The sequence below is a fragment of the Malania oleifera genome, chromosome 4 (genome assembly GCF_029873635.1).
Source record: "Malania oleifera isolate guangnan ecotype guangnan chromosome 4, ASM2987363v1, whole genome shotgun sequence".
Lineage (NCBI taxonomy): Eukaryota > Viridiplantae > Streptophyta > Magnoliopsida > Santalales > Ximeniaceae > Malania > Malania oleifera.
Genome location: NC_080420.1, coordinates 109,329,037 through 109,346,723, shown reverse-complemented (window position 1 = coordinate 109,346,723; position 17,687 = coordinate 109,329,037). Strand labels below are relative to the sequence as shown.

Here is a 17,687-nt window from a genome sequence, read left to right as displayed (position 1 = left end):
CAGTAAGGGAAAATAAACTAAATACAGCTGTGTAGCAACATGAACATTTAATGCATTTATACATATACATTACATTTCATATTTCTGTGAACATTCATGTTATTATACAGGGTAATCACATACTTTCATATTTACTAAATAATCACATCGTACATAAAATATCTATGATAACTGATAATACTAAAAACATACCCAGGATGAATAGCTAGCTAATATCATGTATTACCCCCCATGACGGGTTGTGCAGCCCGAAGGTGGGACCCGACAATGGCTGACCGACCACTGCCGAGTCAAATATGTCTGTAAGTACGATGAGCCCGCCACACCCTGGTCCAGACTGCCAGGTGGACGTCCACACTCTACTGAAAGTCACATCGACTATCCATCTCCCACCCCCTCGTGGGGTGGTTAGCACTAATTTGAACGTAGATATCTGATCCATACATAGCTGCGATACCGAGCTCCTGGACTGAACTAAACTAACATCCGGATTCTGATAACATATAGTACATGATAGTACAGCATATTTCATAATTTCATAAATACGGCCTCGTGCCGATCATACATAAATACGGCCTCATGTCTATCATACATAAATACAGTCTCGTGCCGATCATACATAAAAACGGCCTCATGTCGATCATACATAAATACGACCTCGTGCCAATCATACAAAAATACGTCATTATGAAAATAGTCATTTTATCGTGCATTCATCAAAATCATAATGTACTGTACACTTCCATAACTTCTCAAATCATACTGCATTCATATCATTATCATTTCATAATATTTCTCTATGTAAAATAATATTCATGTCACACATTTGTTGTATAAAACTATACATCGTATTCTGAAAATCATGATTTCTAGCATCTTATACATATATACACATTTCAACATAATAATAGTATTTTTCTCAAACATGCATTAATTCCATAATATTCGAACACGTACGTATTTTTAGGAAATCAATTTGCTCATAAATAATAATAATTTGCATGAAAAGTAACTGTTTTAGTTTATTCCCTTACCTGACTACTGAGAAAGCCCCTAAAATATCCTAACCTAACCCCCGTAGGATTTTCTTATCAATACCCTGAAACTGAAAATTTTCAGTATTAAACTTCAATATTTTTACGTGTACATCACTTCCTATAACTGTCGTGAGACCAAATTTAGCTTAAAAAGTCTTACTTCAACTTAGGGATGATTTCCAACTTGCTTTCACCAACGATCCGCTCTGACAGATTTGAAGAGAACTTCCCCAGGAGTGTCGTGGTGACTTCGGATTGTCGATCCAACGTAAAACTGGCCCAAAATTGATGAGAGAGAGAGAACACCGAAGAAGGGAGAGAAAGAGAGAGAGAGAGAGAGAGATAGAGAGAGAGAGAGAGAGAGAGAGAGAGAGAGAGAGAGAGAGAGAGAGAGAGAGAGAGAGGTTTGCTTAGTTGTGAAGTAAAGAAAATCAGGATTTTTCTATTTATAGAACTGGATTCGTCGACGAGCCACGTCATTCGTCAACGAAATCCTTCAATAATTTCGTCGATGAAATTCAGTCCTCATCGACGAAATTCAGCCAATTCAAACTCTCTAGATATTTCTTCGTCGATGAAATTTAGTTTTCGTCGACGAACGCTTAGTCGACTTCCTCCTTTTGTTACCGTTTCTATTTCTCCTCCTCTTATTATTTAAATTCTATTATTATTCGGGTTGTTACATTTGCACTATTTATACTATGAGTTTCGCCAACGAGCCACGTCACCTCGTCGACGAGGTCAAGAGAAAATTCATCGACGAACTTTTCCCTTTGTCGATGAAATTTAGAGTCGTCCAAAACATCCTATCAGTATCTTCTCGTCAACGAAACACGCCTTCGTCGACGAGTCTATACTGCCACGTCGTCGACAAGGTCTGTTGCCTCCTTTGTTTCTGTTTCCATTTTTCTATTTCTTTATTATTTAAATATCATTATTCTTCTGGTCATTACACACACTCCTTTACTCACTGTGCACACACCTGCACGCACGTTGTTACTCACATTAAAGCACATACACTCACACGCACCATTTACACACATACACACTCCCAAACACACATTGTCAATATCACACACACACACACACACACACTGCTCCTCTCTCTCATTCACAACATACACACAGTTGTAAAGGAAACAACACACATAGCTGCAGAGAGTGCACGACCGTTTTTAGAGAAGAAAACCAACAGCATACCCCTAGTGTTTGATTTGTAGGCTAGCTTTTTAATTAGCTGATTCATTTATTCTTTCTACCAAATGTTTTAATGTCTGGTGTGTCAGGGAGTTCTTGGAATTTTAATGGGGAATGCATGTCTGTGATGTGTGACGAATTGATTAATTGATGATGACACATAATTGGATTTTTGTTTTTGGGTAGTTTTAGGAAAATAAAAATAAAAGGAAAATAAAAAAACCTTTGATGTTGTTCTCACATATTGTGGTTTATCATGATGTTTAGTTTATTGTTAGAGTTATTTTTGCCACCATGTGTTGTGATAGTTTTGTATCCTATTGCATCATTATTTACTGTGTTACTATGTTTAGTACATATTATGGCATTTGTGTTGTTATGTTTATATTTTCTATATATGGTGGAGTTTATTATATATGTGTACATGTGTATGGCTGCAGGGATACATGGTCTCGACCAAGACCTTAAACTGGTTTTCCCCTCGAACCGGTTAGTGCTCAACCGACTCCTCCCCCGAACCAGTTCACATTGGTTTTCTCCATTTTACTTGTTTATTATTATTTAGATATCCAGAAAATTCACAGAAAATCCATAAAAATTCAAGAAACTCAAAAAAAATTTTAACAAATATTTTTTTTATTTACCTTCATGGTTTTTGTCTTAAATTTTATTTGTACTATTTTGAAATTTGGCAAAAATATCGAAAAATCACAAAAAATGTTTTCACACTTAGAAAAAGCACAAAAATATTTTTAGACCTAGAAAATCATTTTCATTCCAAACAAATTTCAAAAACCTCCTAGAATAGTATTTTCATACTTAGAAAATTTTATAAAGATTTCAAAACTCTGGGAGAGTATTTTTGTAAACTATTTTCTCGATTTTCCATCCCGATGATTGCAACAAAGGGCATGAACTCTTTGGAGTATTGGATTGCCCCAGTTCTGAGGGAATACCTATATATTTTGTGCATTTTCTTCGATTTTTGGAAGGGAGTAAGTTTGAAAGGCTTATTAAATTTATTTTGGGATAATTTTTTATTAATCTGGTACCGTTCGTAAGAATGGGTGCGTAGGGGGTGCTAATATCTTTCCCTCGCGCAACTGTACTCCCGAGCCCAACTCTGGTGACGCAGACCGATTCTACCCCTAACGGGGTAGCAATCAAGTGTTCTAATTGCACTCTAAAAGGTTAGTGGCGACTCCATCATACATTGTTTTTCCATGAAAATTCTTTTTTTCAAAATCACACATCCATTTTTTCCAGTTCGCAGTAGCACCCATTTTTGCCAGAGTGGTTTTCTGGCAAGGTCCGGGATGTCACGACAACATGCATGAAGAATTGAGCCCAATTTGAACCATCGGCTCTAATACCATTTGTTAAGGCTAGGAGAGTCCTCATGGGTGGGCTAAATATACATGAGTGAGTACCAACTTGATCAAAAAGTTTAAGTCATCAGGTCTTGAGTCCAACTATGTATATAAGCCATCACACACTATATCTTTTTAATGTTAGGCAAACTTACAAGTGGAATTATTTACAAAAAAGTACAACAAGAGACAAGCTTAATTGTTAAGCTTGCTAAATCAATGACAACAACTATTAATATAAAAAAGAATAAATTGGGTATAGAATCAATACTATGAGAACTCTCAATTCCTAAAATTGTTGCATTCTATGACATTGTAATTTATTTTTAATAGCAGAAGGTGAATAACCTAGAGAAGACAACCAAGTGATTTCTCTTTCCTAACTATTAAAAGACCTTGGAATCTCAAGGAGGTTGAGAATCTTATAGGATATGACCTTGGTGAAGACACAATCAAAGAACAAGTGAGTTTTACTTTCAGGGTAACTCTAGCTTGTTTAGGACTACTTAGCCAACATAGAAGGGCATACCTTGGAATTTTTTGCTTCAACCGAATTAAGGAGTTCTGCAAGCCACTTTAGCTCTAAGATGGCTTGGACATTCCGGATAGAGTTAAAAGAGAAGACACTAGATGGAGTGAGATTCTAGGCACTAGCATCATCAACATTCAAGTTAGGAAGGATTTTAATCCTCCTTACCATTTTTAGAAACTATAAAAGAAGGACTTCTTGGCCATTTTCAAGTTTGGTCATTGATAATGGCTGAGGTTTTGGCATTTAACAAGTAGACTAAACTGATAGATAAATTATGGTCCAAGTTAGAACTAGAAGACTTAAGTGCCAATGATAATAAATAAATAAATAAATAAAAAGGAAGACATTTATGTGATTGTCGAATTTGTGTTAAAGCAATAGTGGGCTAATACTCTTGCTTTAATTATTTTCTTCCAAGTCCAGATAGAATTTGAAGGAGGCTTACATAAATGCAAAAGTTAATTCATATATTTTATAAAACAAAAGAATTCTGGTTTTTGAATATTACTTCTACTTCTATTGTAACAAAAGATCCCCTTGTAGCAGAGGCATGTTTAATAATTATGATTTTTAGTGATCCTGCTTAGATATCAAGAGATTTTATTGATGGAAATTTCATAAACATTACATTTCAAAAATAAAAAGTTTGAAACAATTGCATTTGTTTTAAAACTAGTAGTACTTGCTTTAGAGCATAAAGAACATATGAAACTAATTGATGAAAGAAACCGATATTGTTAAAGTCACAATTTCGTTGTCCAATAGGGTCCTTGGTAGATTCTCTTTATTTTAGAATAAAGATATTGTTAAATACTTAGAGTAGTTGCAGATAGGGGCGTACATAACTCGATGAAAACTGAATTAACTAAAATAACAGATCAAATTCAATCGGTTCGGTTCAGTTTTATATTTTGGTAAAATCGGTTATTTGGTTTTCGATTTGGTTATGGAGAAATTATATTTCAGTTAACTGATTTAGCCGATTTGTATAATTAATTAATAATTAAATATAAATTATATAATTTATAATTAGGGTTCCATAACTATTATATAATTAATAATTAAATATGTAAGAACCCGAACCGTGATAAATGGGTTTAATTCTAAAGAGAGGAACATTTTGGTAAAAGAGCAATATTTGTCGACTAAGCCGTAGTTCGTTGACAAAGCCTATGTTCTTCTTGTCGACGAAATTCCGAGACTCGTCGATGAGGAGAAGTTGAGGAGTCTAGGCGATCTCAGATTCGTCGACGATGCCACCGATTCGTCGACGAAGTCAATGAAAGATTCGTCGACGAGAACACTATTTCGTCAACAAAATTGGGCTGGGTCAAAGGGTTATAAAAGGAAAGTTTCATTTCTTCTTCATTAAGAAAACTCAATCTTTTCTCTCTCTCTCTCTAAAACTCTCCCTACTCACTCTCTCTCTAGATTTTTTCGTGGATCGTTGATGGAATCGGAAATCTGAAGTTACCACGAGGATCGTAGAAGAATTCTCTACAACTTCTACGGATCGAAATCTCGTTTTAGAGATTTTTGGGTTTTGGCGAAAAATTGAGGTAAGGCTCGGTTTTCAATTATAATCCGGTAGTTTTATAGGAAACTGTGTCGTGAGTATATTTTGTATTGTGATTTGTAGGTTTTGGAACTCAGTTCGCTGTTTAAGGACCTTGGAGTTCGGGATTGGCTATTCAGGGAAAAGGTAAGGGGAACTATGTTTATATTGATTATTTTTGAAATCGGATTCGGTGGAACTGTGGTCCACGGTCCTGTGTGTGTTTTGGCTACTCATTTTGGGGATCTAATGGGGAAAACTATGGGTTTTTCATTATTACAGTTTTGGAAAAAACGGAGCGACGGGTTGAATCTCGGGTTTTGTTGAAAACCGAGTATATGTTGATTTATACTGTGATATTGGGATGATCGTGCCTTGACTTGTTTAAACTGTATTTGTTTGAAAAACCATGATTTAGATTACCAAATAGGTGTGGTTTGTTTGGTTATATGAGCATACATGTGTGTGTGATATGTTGAAATGCTAGTAGGAATTGGGTTCCGAAATTGTTCCAGGTACTGAGAGTGTCTGGCTCTATATCCGAGGGCATGTGTTTATCGCCTGCCACGTAGGCAAGAGTGTCCGGCTCTATATCCGAGGGCGTGAGCCTATTCTGGCAGATCAGGCCGAAGGGTGTGGATCCACCAGTTAGCGCTGGTACGATGCCATAGGATTTGGGGACTAACCATGTGCCGGTGGCGCCGTGCTTCGCGGGTTGGCCGAGCCATTACCAGATTGTCGCGGATCGGCTTTGGACCGAAGGGTGTGACGACACCAGGATTGCTGATCATGTGTTGTGTGTGCATGTATGCACTGTGTAAATTAGTACTGGATTGCATTCAACTGCATGTATGTTGCATCATGATAACATTCAAATGCCACACACCGATATAACGTGTGTTCTTCCTTACTGAGAGGTGTCTCACCCCTGCTGTATGTACATTTTTACAGGTCCTTCGAGTAACCGGAACTAGCGTCCTGGTGTAGGGAGCGTAGTGACCAACGTACTGCATTTAGCGCTTGCGTAAGTGTTAAGACTGTATTTTTGGTGGGTTGCCATTTTGTGATGTGTTGGGCACCTAGTTTGCACATTTTGATAGAGCCATGTTTTGCTCTTGTATAGACTCTGGTATGGTACTGTATATATTGTTATAGAATGACCTTTTTCCGTTGCATATATGTTTGTGATTGAATGTGTTTAGGGTACCTGGAAACCCCACGGGGTCAGACCCTCATCCATTGTACTGTATCTTTGGATGTTTTATCGGATACAGGGACATGTTAGATTATATTTTCACCCTTAGGTCCCATTTCGGGGTTCGAGGTGTGACAAAATATAAATTAAATATTGAAAGTATACAACCATATTTTTTCCATAATTAATTATAATTTGATTCGGTTAAATTTGGTTAACCGAATTAACCAAAAATTCAGTTCAGTCGGTTCGGTTATGATGAATAGTTAATCGAATTTTTTCGGTTAATTTGGTTAATTGGCTGAACTGACTGAACGGACCGATTGCACACCCCTAGTTGCTAAACACAATTATAACTTAATGTAACATTAAAAACTTGTATCAACTTGTCAAAAAAATGCTAAAAGAAATATGGGTACATGCATCACATATTGGATTCAAAAAAACATAAACTTTGGGCAATATGGCACACAAAATACCATTTGGATATTTTCTAGGAAATCCACATTTTTCCAAACCCTAAAAATAGATAAATTTTAGGACTCCTTGAGTAAATACTTTTTTTTTTAAATGCATTCTTCTTTTGCTTATCCATAAAATACTCTATTTCGAGCTCTTCTAAAAATTACGTAGTAACCTTGGTATTTTTCATATATGGAAATGTTTTTAATATTAGGCCAAAAAGTTAATTACCTCCTTGATTGGTCCAACCGAATCGAGACTTGTGCTCCTTAAAACAACAATTATTTTGGCTTATGCTTTATTTAGCATATTGACAAACACAAAGAGGGCACGAGTCCATTTTAGGAACCCTCATGAGGTATTTATGGATTTGATTTTTTCTCTTGTTTCAGATACAATTAATGTGACAACTAATGTACATTGTCATAAAATTCTCCCTTGTCTTGTTGCTATATTGACATCATTGAATGGTCTTATTAAAGTTGCCAATATGGGTCTAAAAAAATAAACAAGATATCTTTATGTTTTTACTTTTTAAAAAAAAAAGGTTTATCAACTTTTCAAAGTTGATCAAAATGAAATCAAATTATTATAATGATGTGTTTGTAAACATGAATTTCAAAACTTGAATTTGAATTTGATTGAATTTAGTTAAAATTTGAACAGATTTTATAGTACATTTTGTTCAAATTCAATTCAATTCCAAATCTGCATAAGAATAAATTAATTGACAATAAAAGCTTAAGAAACGTTTTTACTTTTTAAGAAAATGTGTTCATGAACTTCTCAAACTCCATTAAAATGAAATCAAATTATTACAAGAGTAAATCAGTGTGGATCTAAATTTATTTTTTATTTTAATGGATTAACAAATTATCAAATTATTTGAATGTATTAATCCATTAAATATATTTTTTTAGGTGGCATTTTGGCAAAATATATTCATAAAAATACATGGAACATTGTGCATACAAAAAATATTTAACTTTCTATATTAATCCATTAAAAATATTCAAAAAAAAATACAATAAATTAACAAATATAATTTTTTTATATTTAACTAACCATCAATTTTCAAAATCCTTTGCAACAAATTTTGACTCTTACACCTCAAGTCTTATACTATTTAAAATTTATTTGGGTCTTCATAATTTTAAATGTAAATTTATTAGTTTTATTCAATTAAAATTGGCATCTAACCAATTTAGTAATTACAAATCATACAGTTAAAAATAGCGAAAATACCCTTCACCCTTGAATTAATCAACCATTTGAAGCTTAAATATTTTTCACTACAAAAAAAAAAAAAAAATACATATTATTTTGGAATTATTTTTTGCTAATTATGCACTAAAATTATAATCAATTCACAAATAATACTTAAATTTTTTGACACAAGGTTCATAACAAGGTAATAGTAATACAACATTACACCAATTCTATATTATATATACATAATTCATTGTTTTTAAAATTTAATTAGATTGACAAAAATAATTACATGCCATCAATAATAATAAATATTTAATTAGCACTAGTTTAAAAAACAAAAAGTAAAATAAAATTCACTTAACGAGATAAAAACTTCCGATTTCACTCAATAAAAAAATACCATAAAATATTAATCTCATTTCTATTCCTTCTTCTTTCCTTCAATGATTAAAACAGAGCATCAACATAAAACACATGATAAAACATTTGTCACTAATCAAAACTGAACACATGAAAAATTCGACAACCAACAGCTAAAACTTTAATGCATTAAAATTTTTGAGCTTCACTTCTCAATAACCAGTTCTATCTTTTTCAGATACCCTGCATCAAAAAACCACTATATTAAAGACCAACCAAAAGCATTTAATACATAAATGGTTCCATAAATAGTCCCTTATCCATAGAATTAATGAGAGCAGAGTTACAATAAGTTCATATTATACTTCATCCAAATCCATACAAATTAAAATTTAAAATCCAAAACCCAAAATTACCGTTTGAAAATATAAATTTTAATCTATGTAAATGAATTTTAAAAAACTCAAACACCATTTTAAACGATACTCTTTAAGGATTAAAGTCCATAGCAGAATACCAAAGAGCATGGCCACAACCCCCATGGGATATGTTCAGCACAAGAGACAGAAAAACCAGTCCATATTGACAAACTTCCAGAACAAAAGTACAAAGCAGAGCATATAGTTCAAGATGATACAACCAAAAAAGACAGGTTTTCCCCTTTATTCAAAAGCTACTAAGACTTCAAGAGATTTTCAGAGCCATAGGAGAACACATGCATGCAGCTGCTGAGCATTTGAAGATGAGTCGAGCGAACCAGATTAACCTTGCAGTCCGATAACACCTGCATAAGATTAGAAAAATCAGAAGTATGCTTGAATTAAGGGGTTGAAAAAACCCATCCTACTTTCTACTTGTGTTTTGGGAATGCTTTGGTTTACATTGTTTTATTTCCCAGTTTCGATCCGCACATCAATCAAAAAATGGAAACACGATGAACAAAATGATCCTCATGTATGTGTCATACAAGTTTTTACAATGTTGTAACTAGCATGTAAAGTAAATCCTCATATAGAATCAAATCCAAAAAACAGCAAACCAGACTAAATGTCACCAACGAAATGATCTTAGCAAACCAGAAGTTGACATATGAAACGAAACAGGTTAGTTTCAAATTCCTTTCTGAGAATATTGTCCACTTCCCCTTTCCCATTTCTTAAGCCAAGCTAGCTTACCACAGGCTATTCTGCCACCAGCATTTCCAGTGCTTTTGCTAAGCTCATGCCCCCCTGGATATAAAAATGCAGAAGTTAGTGGCTGCTTGGATGGAAGCTAGAAAATTGAAATGAATAACAAATTTCTTAACAGCACTGAAGGCAGCATAACAGACAATAATATCAACATGGGTCTGATGAACTACAAAAGTATTCACTGGCTAGCTCATTCAGTTTCAGGGGATAAAAACAAGACCAATCAGCAACACCTTTGATGCATGCATATCAAAACTATCTATCTCTAATGTTCATACTTTTTCCAGTGAAATAGCTTAAAACATGGAATGATAAGTTTGTTGATGTCAACATTTTGACTGAATAGGGCACCAACATCAATAAAACACAAGTCATCAAACATATCAAAACACATCTAATGTTTCTACTTAGATCAGTAACATCCCAATAAGGCAGTTACATCAGATGTCACCAAAGTAAAAATCACCATCATCAATACAAGTCAAACAGTACACAGTAAGAGTATCCAACATGAGGATGAAATCCGTCACTCAAATGTACATGTTGCCAACATGAGGATGAAATTGAATTTTAATTTGATTCATGAGAACCAATATAAAAAGTAAAAGTCAATATTTTTCAAAAATCTTAGAGGAGGTTTCTTTTCACAATACTAAACCCAGTTTCAGAAAACACAATGCTGCAACAAAAGCTTTTTTATGCAGAAAAGAATAACCTCATAAAAATACACTTGATTAAACTCAGACAGAACCATAATTCCTATGATGCCCATTTGATTACAATTATCAGGCATACCTATCATTATTGGTGGGTCTATCACTCACTAAATCAAGTAATGATGATGCAGTGTTCAATGAAATTCCCACATGCATGGGATAAAAACAAGCTAAACAGCACAAAATAAAAATTTAAAAACCATATAGCTTTAAAATGTAGTAGTACTTAGTAGTGCTTCCAGCTAAGAAATAATGTTCTAGAAAAACAATTAACCTTCACGCTTAACACATATTGCAATATATTGCTGCAATAATATCATACTGATTTAAAAGCAACTTAGCAACATGATTGAAATTTCTAAATATTACCCTTCCCAAGGTCATCAGGATCTACATGGACAACAACCGCCCTACCAACAATGGAGTTTGGTCCAACAAGTGGAATCTGCAAACATATATTTGATAAAAGGATAGCTTTCGAGTTTTCTGAGCATGAGATGATAAACAAAAACAATAAACAATAAAAAGGAGAAGGAAGCAAACCCACTTGGCTGTCAGTGATTGTGAACTTAGCAGTACCTGAACCACACAAATATGCAAACAAATGTTAGGGGATAAAGTCTGAATCATATAATTGATTCCCTGGTAAGGCTCCATATCTCTCTCTCTCTCTCTCTTACACACACACACACACACAACTGAAGTAATTATGAAAATGCAAACAATTGATCATAAGATGAATGCATATAATTTGAATAATGGCATACCATCAGGGCCAGCAGTAATATTTCCCAGGTCACCAGCGTGACGATTCTCATCCTCAGGAGCACCATGCTCCTTGGCAGCAGGATTGAAATGTGGCCCTACAAATTTTAAAAATTTAAAAGATTCAAATCATACAATTATATGGGAAAACAAAACTTAGCTTTAAGTCCCTGCCACTACTTTTGATTGATGAAATATGAAAAATATAGAAACAAACTATACCAGTAGACATGCAGCCATTTGTTGTGTCCCCAAGGGCATGGACATGGAAACCATGAAGCCCAGGCTTAAGACCAGATACGCATCCGGTTACCGTAGTAGGACCTGGGAAAATTGAAATGCAAATTAATAGAAATAAATATGAACAGCGCAGTATAATTATAATCTCTTCTTTTTCCATTAAGCAGATGTCTAAATTACCATCTCCTTCTTGGGTGAAGTTGACAACTCCACCGACACCCTCATTGCTGCAAAGAACAGCTACTGCCTTCGCCATTTTTGTATGTGATCTGCACACTGAAGTGAGTAAAAATGCATGCACAAAATAATAACCACTAATATAACTTGTATTTAGTTCGAAAAATTACAAATGGATAATAGAATAATTCACTATGAAGAATATGGAAAATGAAACCTGTCCTCACAACCCTAGACGTTAACTTAAAACGTTGTTCAGTTTAGGAATGACACTTTTCAAGAACCAAAGTATCTATACAAAGCATTTGAGCGATGAGGAACCGATCTTTTAATAATTTCATTCCAGCTCAACAAAAACAAAGTTTGTGTAGATAACTTTTAAACAACATCCAGTTAAAATCTTTGAACCAATAAGCTAAATTGCAGAGTCAAAATTAAAAGAAAAAGGGTTTGATAGTTTACAAAGAATCTCAGGATCAAAAAAACCCAGAAAGCTACACGGACACAGGTAAAACAGCTGCTTACTCTTTCTATTAAGAACACACAAATAAATTGCAGTCACCTCATACCCAAATCAAAATCAATAAATTATCAGATAATATGGCCTTAAGAAAATATAGAAATATCATAATTAGAGAAATCACAAGTATCTTGAATCAGATAGAAGAGATCTGCGAACACAGACACAGACACAACAAATCACCAAATCTAACAACAAAATCGAAACACTCAAGCTCTTTAACAGTTAGCAATGAAAAAACAATTAAAAAACGAAAACAATACAAAAATTTAAGTCTCTTGCAGAACAAGGAGCAGATCTTTCAGAAGACAAAAGCCCATCAATCCATCATAGGATAAAGCCAAACTATACTAACATTATATTCAAAAGTGAGCAAACTTGAGATTAGTTTACAAGAATCAGATCAAAGCGAAGAAAAAATTCAATACAAAGAATTGCGTGAGTCGAAATGACAAAGAGGATACGGCGATGAACACAGAAACAAGGGCAACCATACCTCAGAACACCCCTACACAGTCAGAGATACCCTTTGCTCTTGACTTGCCGCTTCACCTGAGCCCAGTCGCAATGATATATATATATATATATATAAAATGAGAGAGAGAGAGAGAGAGGATAATTATTATATTTCTTTACCTCACCTACCCTATTTGTAGCCATTCATTTGCTTTTTCGTTTTGAGTAAAAATATTATTACCTTTAATATTTTTACCATATATATTTTATTTAATTTTGTTCTTAATTTATTAGATTTTAGGATTATAAATGAGTTGAGCGGCTCTTTATTTGCTATTCGATTCAATAATGAGTCATTTGAGATTGATAAAAATTTAAAGTTTTGATTCACACCTCGATAATTATTTTTAAAGGTGTGTGTCTTTGAATAAGGTGTTTCGATTGAATAATTTATTTAATATTAATATTTTTAAAATTAATTATAAAAGTGAAATTCAAAATTATATATAAAAAAAATAGAAAGTTGAAGATTCCTTTTAAGTTGGTTAGTTCACACAACTATTGCAATACAAATTATTTGATTGATTGTTGAGACGAAGAAATAAAAAATAATTAATAATTATAGTTATAATTCAATAATAGTTAATAAATTAAATCTTCTACTTATGTACAAGGTGCACTCAGGTGACACGTGGATGAGATATAGGCGACATGTACACGTAGATGCAATCCAAATGTCACTACTCAACATTTCATGACACGTGTCCAATTATAAATTTATATTAATTTTATAATTTTAATTAATATAAAATTATATTAATTTTACCTAAATTAAGCAACGAGAAGCATATATGTTTGACACATTTTTTTCCAATTATAATTTTTTTTTTACTTTAATTTTTTTTTTCTTCTGAAAAATCCAAAAATATTACAAATATTATTGAGAAACTGTTGTATTTCATAATCCGAAATGGCAAATAATATTCTCAAATAAAAATAGTTAGGGACACTAGGATTTAGAATACTACTTGCATAAAGCATGGATTTTTTTCTTTTCCAAACGTGATAGTTGACAACACCCCACGTAAATGTTGAGAATTTTACTTGTGAGTTTATCTCACATTAGAAAAATTTAATGGATGATGAATGCTTATATACATAGTTTGTCCCAAGATCCAATAGACTTAAACTTTTGGGTCAAGTTAGTGCTCACTCATGTGTATTAAGTCCATCCATAAACTCCTCCGGTGCTAGCAGTGGTATCAAATCAAAGCCAAAGGTTAGTAATTCTAGGTGAGTGACATCATAAAAGTTGAGATGTGAAATTAATTCTCCTGACGTACTTACTGTTGGAGGATCAAGTGTGTGACCGAGACTAATAAGGATCATCTAGGCTTGGGATGGATCCAAATAGGGTCAAGACGTGAGAGGTATGATTCGTTCGAAGGCACGTAGAATGCAATTCGAGACACATAAGGCTCCAATGGTAAGATTCATTTGAGCAACTGTTAGGGAATTGGGTTTACTCCCATAAGGGAGACGGTTTTTGTTCAAGGGGAAATAGTTGAAACTCACAAATGAGGGAGAGATTGTTCAGAATTTCACCTGTGAGTTTGTCCCACATTGGAAAAATTGAGTGGATGATGAGTGCTTATATACATGGTTGGACTCAAGACCCAATAAGCTTAAATTTTTGGGTCAAGTTGGTGTTCACTCATGTGTATTAAGCCCACCCATGGACTCCTTCGATGCTAGCAGTGGTATCAGAGCTTACAATTCGTAACTCTAGGTGAGCGACATTGTAAAAGTCAAGATGTGAAGCTAATTCTCTTGACATGCTAACACAGTTGGAGGACCAAGTGTGAGGCCGATGCCAATAAGGATCATCTATGTAGTAACCCGTATAATTATAAAAATTAAATAATAAAGAAAGGAGAGAAAAGGAAAATTTCAAAGGGGAGTCTTATTGGGCTCGTCGACGTGGACACGTGTCTCGTCGATGAGAACTTACCGAGAGGGCTGATTTCAGGACCTGAAACTTGTCAACGAGGGTTAGGTGTTAGTCAACGAATCCCCTTCTTAGACTCATCGACGAGATGACGTGGCTTGTCGACAAGGCCACGTGGACAAGCACTCTATATAAGGCCAAAATTCATATTTTTCTGCGAGGATTGCATGCTAGGCTCTCTCTCTCTCTCTCTCTCTCTAAAATTCATTCTCCTCTCCTTCTCTCTACGATTCCGACTTCGTTCTTCGTCGGTTTGACGATTGGAAGTCACCACGTTACTCCTGGAAAGATTTTCTTCAAGTCTACTAGAGTAGATTGTTGGTTAGGCCAACTTGAGTACCATCCCAAAACTAAGGTAAGTAGATTCTTTAGGTATTTTTAGTATTAGCAGGCTTATTTGAGTCCAGATTTTGTATTATATGAGAATGTTAGCTATGATGTATTCCCAAGAGGGGGGTGAATTGGGTAATTAAAATTTCCTAAGTTGATTTCAATGCCTCAATCAGTAATTTCCAAACTAGGGGTCTGTTTAAGCACATACCAATACCCCAACAAAATAATACTGAGCAAATATATAAAACAGATGCAGCAGACTCAGTATTTCCAAATCATTCACGGTATTTAAAGTATGCACAACATTCATATAACTATTCAAATATAAACATACATGTGCATAAATTAAATTTCAGAAATATAAAGAGTATAGGGAAAGAGAGTCTCACACAAAATTTAAATATTTTGAAGCATCAGATGATGGTATTGTTAATTTTCTTTGATATTGATAAAAAATTTAACTTACGAAAAAACAAAATTTATCAAACATAATTTTTGGGAGGTAAAAGGCACACAAGACATTCATAATGAAAAAGAACTAAACATTCTAGTACTAAATTTATCGAGAAACGTCTCAATACTTGAAATTTGAAGTTTTTATTTCATAGGTTTTGAGTTTGAATCTTGGGAAAGATGAAAAGGGATATGTGATAAAAGATAGAAAATTTCTCATTATATCATACAAACCCAATCTGCACCTCTAATCGGCTTTTAAAAAGTATTAATTATCAGCTCTTTCACATTCTATTCTTACTAATAGAACATAAAACAAATTACAAACTAAATTTATTTTATTTGATTAAATTCCCTTTCCATTTGGATTAGCAATTTTTCTTAAAGGAAGAAAAGGAAAGGAAAATAAGAAGAAAACTCATTTTCCCTTCTATTTTCATTCACTATTAAATACTATAAAAAATAAAAATTTATTTTAATATAACTTAAAATTAAGAAAAATTAAGTGTTAATTATATGAAAAATTAATTTTTTTTCATAGATTTGAAATATTTTTTATTTTCTTTTTTACTTTACTTAACAACCAAATACGGAAACGTAACTTTCTTCATATTTTTTTTTATTTTTCTAATATTTTTCAAGTTTCAAATGAAACTTAATGTATTTCCTTTTTCGTCGAATGATAATGATGGATAATTAATAAATTTACATAAACGAGTTCAAGAGAACATCTTGGTAGTTAGTAGTAATATTATTGACCCACATTAAATTTATGAGTTTACATAAAATTCCAAAGACCGAGACAAGGGCTTTAAATCTTCAAAAACAATTGTTGGATCATTCATGATAATTTTTGGAAGAGGTTAAGCTTACAAATTGTGTCTTTTTTTTTTATTCATTGGAAAAAGAGAAGGCAACTGGGGAGATTTGGGCATTTCTATTTCTCCCCCAACAAAATCATTCTTGTGTTCATATTATATTGAAATGATTTGGTACCTTCAGGCGTCCACTTACTATGCCTCTAATCCATATGATATACCCCAAAAGTATATTACCTCATAAGTTAAGAGGAAACTAAGGCCTAGCATTGATGAGGACAGTTACTGTCCAAGTCAATCATCCCGCCGGAGCAATTGATGCCCGCCTTATAATGACCAATGTCATCCACGCCAACAAGGTAATAATCGGAGCAATTCACGTACGCACCATAATTCGCTAATAAATGTCATATCACCCTCGAGTCAAACTCCTTCACTATATTTAGGGACTCAGAGAAGAGGTTAAGATATCTCATTCTAAACCATATTTTACTGTTGCATCATACCACTCAAAGTCAATCCCTGACTTAGGCATCAGAGTGATCCCCCAGAGTACACCCCGAGTCCTCCAAGCCACATTTGTTTTCATCTTTTTCAGGTGATCGGGATCGGAAAGCTTGCCAGAGGTTAGACCGACATTTTTGGCAGCAACAGTTGGTGCCGTCTATGGGAACGCTTCTGAGAGGTTTTAAATTTTCGATTCTCAATCCCTGCATCATGACAAATACCACCAATTCCAAGTCCGACCCTGCTACGGGTGATCAATCACCCCAGTCCGTTCATTCTGCACCCGGGGACCGTTCAGGAGTGATAAGGGAGGAATTTCTTGAAAGAAGAATGGAAGCCTCCCATAAAGAGATGGAGGACATGTTTAACATGCTCTTACAGCAAAAGAGTCAGGGAAAACTTGCCCCTCGCCAGCAGCTGGTTGATCCTAACTCACAAGAGAAAGCGAAAGAGCCAAAAGAGAGTAATGGAAAAACCAACCTCACAAAGAAGGTGGAGGATGCGTACAACATGGGAGTCAATGAACAACGATTGAATGAACTAGAGGAGAGGATAAAGAAGATTGACCAAATATAAAAGATAAT

The 17,687-nt window shown here is 34.0% G+C and overlaps 1 protein-coding gene across 2 annotated transcripts; it reads right to left on the bottom strand.

Moving 5' to 3' along the window:
- Window positions 1-9,393: 9,393 nt before the first annotated feature.
- On the bottom strand, window positions 9,394-13,141 carry LOC131153035 (superoxide dismutase [Cu-Zn] 4A). 2 transcript variants are annotated; one of them, XM_058105056.1, is made up of 8 exons: window positions 13,025-13,141; window positions 12,012-12,100; window positions 11,814-11,915; window positions 11,594-11,689; window positions 11,374-11,405; window positions 11,196-11,271; window positions 10,096-10,149; window positions 9,394-9,704 (listed from the first exon to the last, which is right to left on the bottom strand). In XM_058105056.1, the coding sequence occupies exons 2-8, from the start codon at window positions 12,085-12,087 to the stop codon at window positions 9,682-9,684; spliced, it is 459 nt and encodes a 152-aa protein (XP_057961039.1). In that variant the 5' UTR covers window positions 12,088-12,100; window positions 13,025-13,141; the 3' UTR covers window positions 9,394-9,681. The 2 variants fall into 2 exon arrangements, with proteins under 2 accessions (XP_057961039.1, XP_057961037.1); XM_058105054.1 differs by having other exon boundaries at window positions 9,394-10,149.
- Between the last annotated feature and the right edge of the window lie 4,546 nt (window positions 13,142-17,687).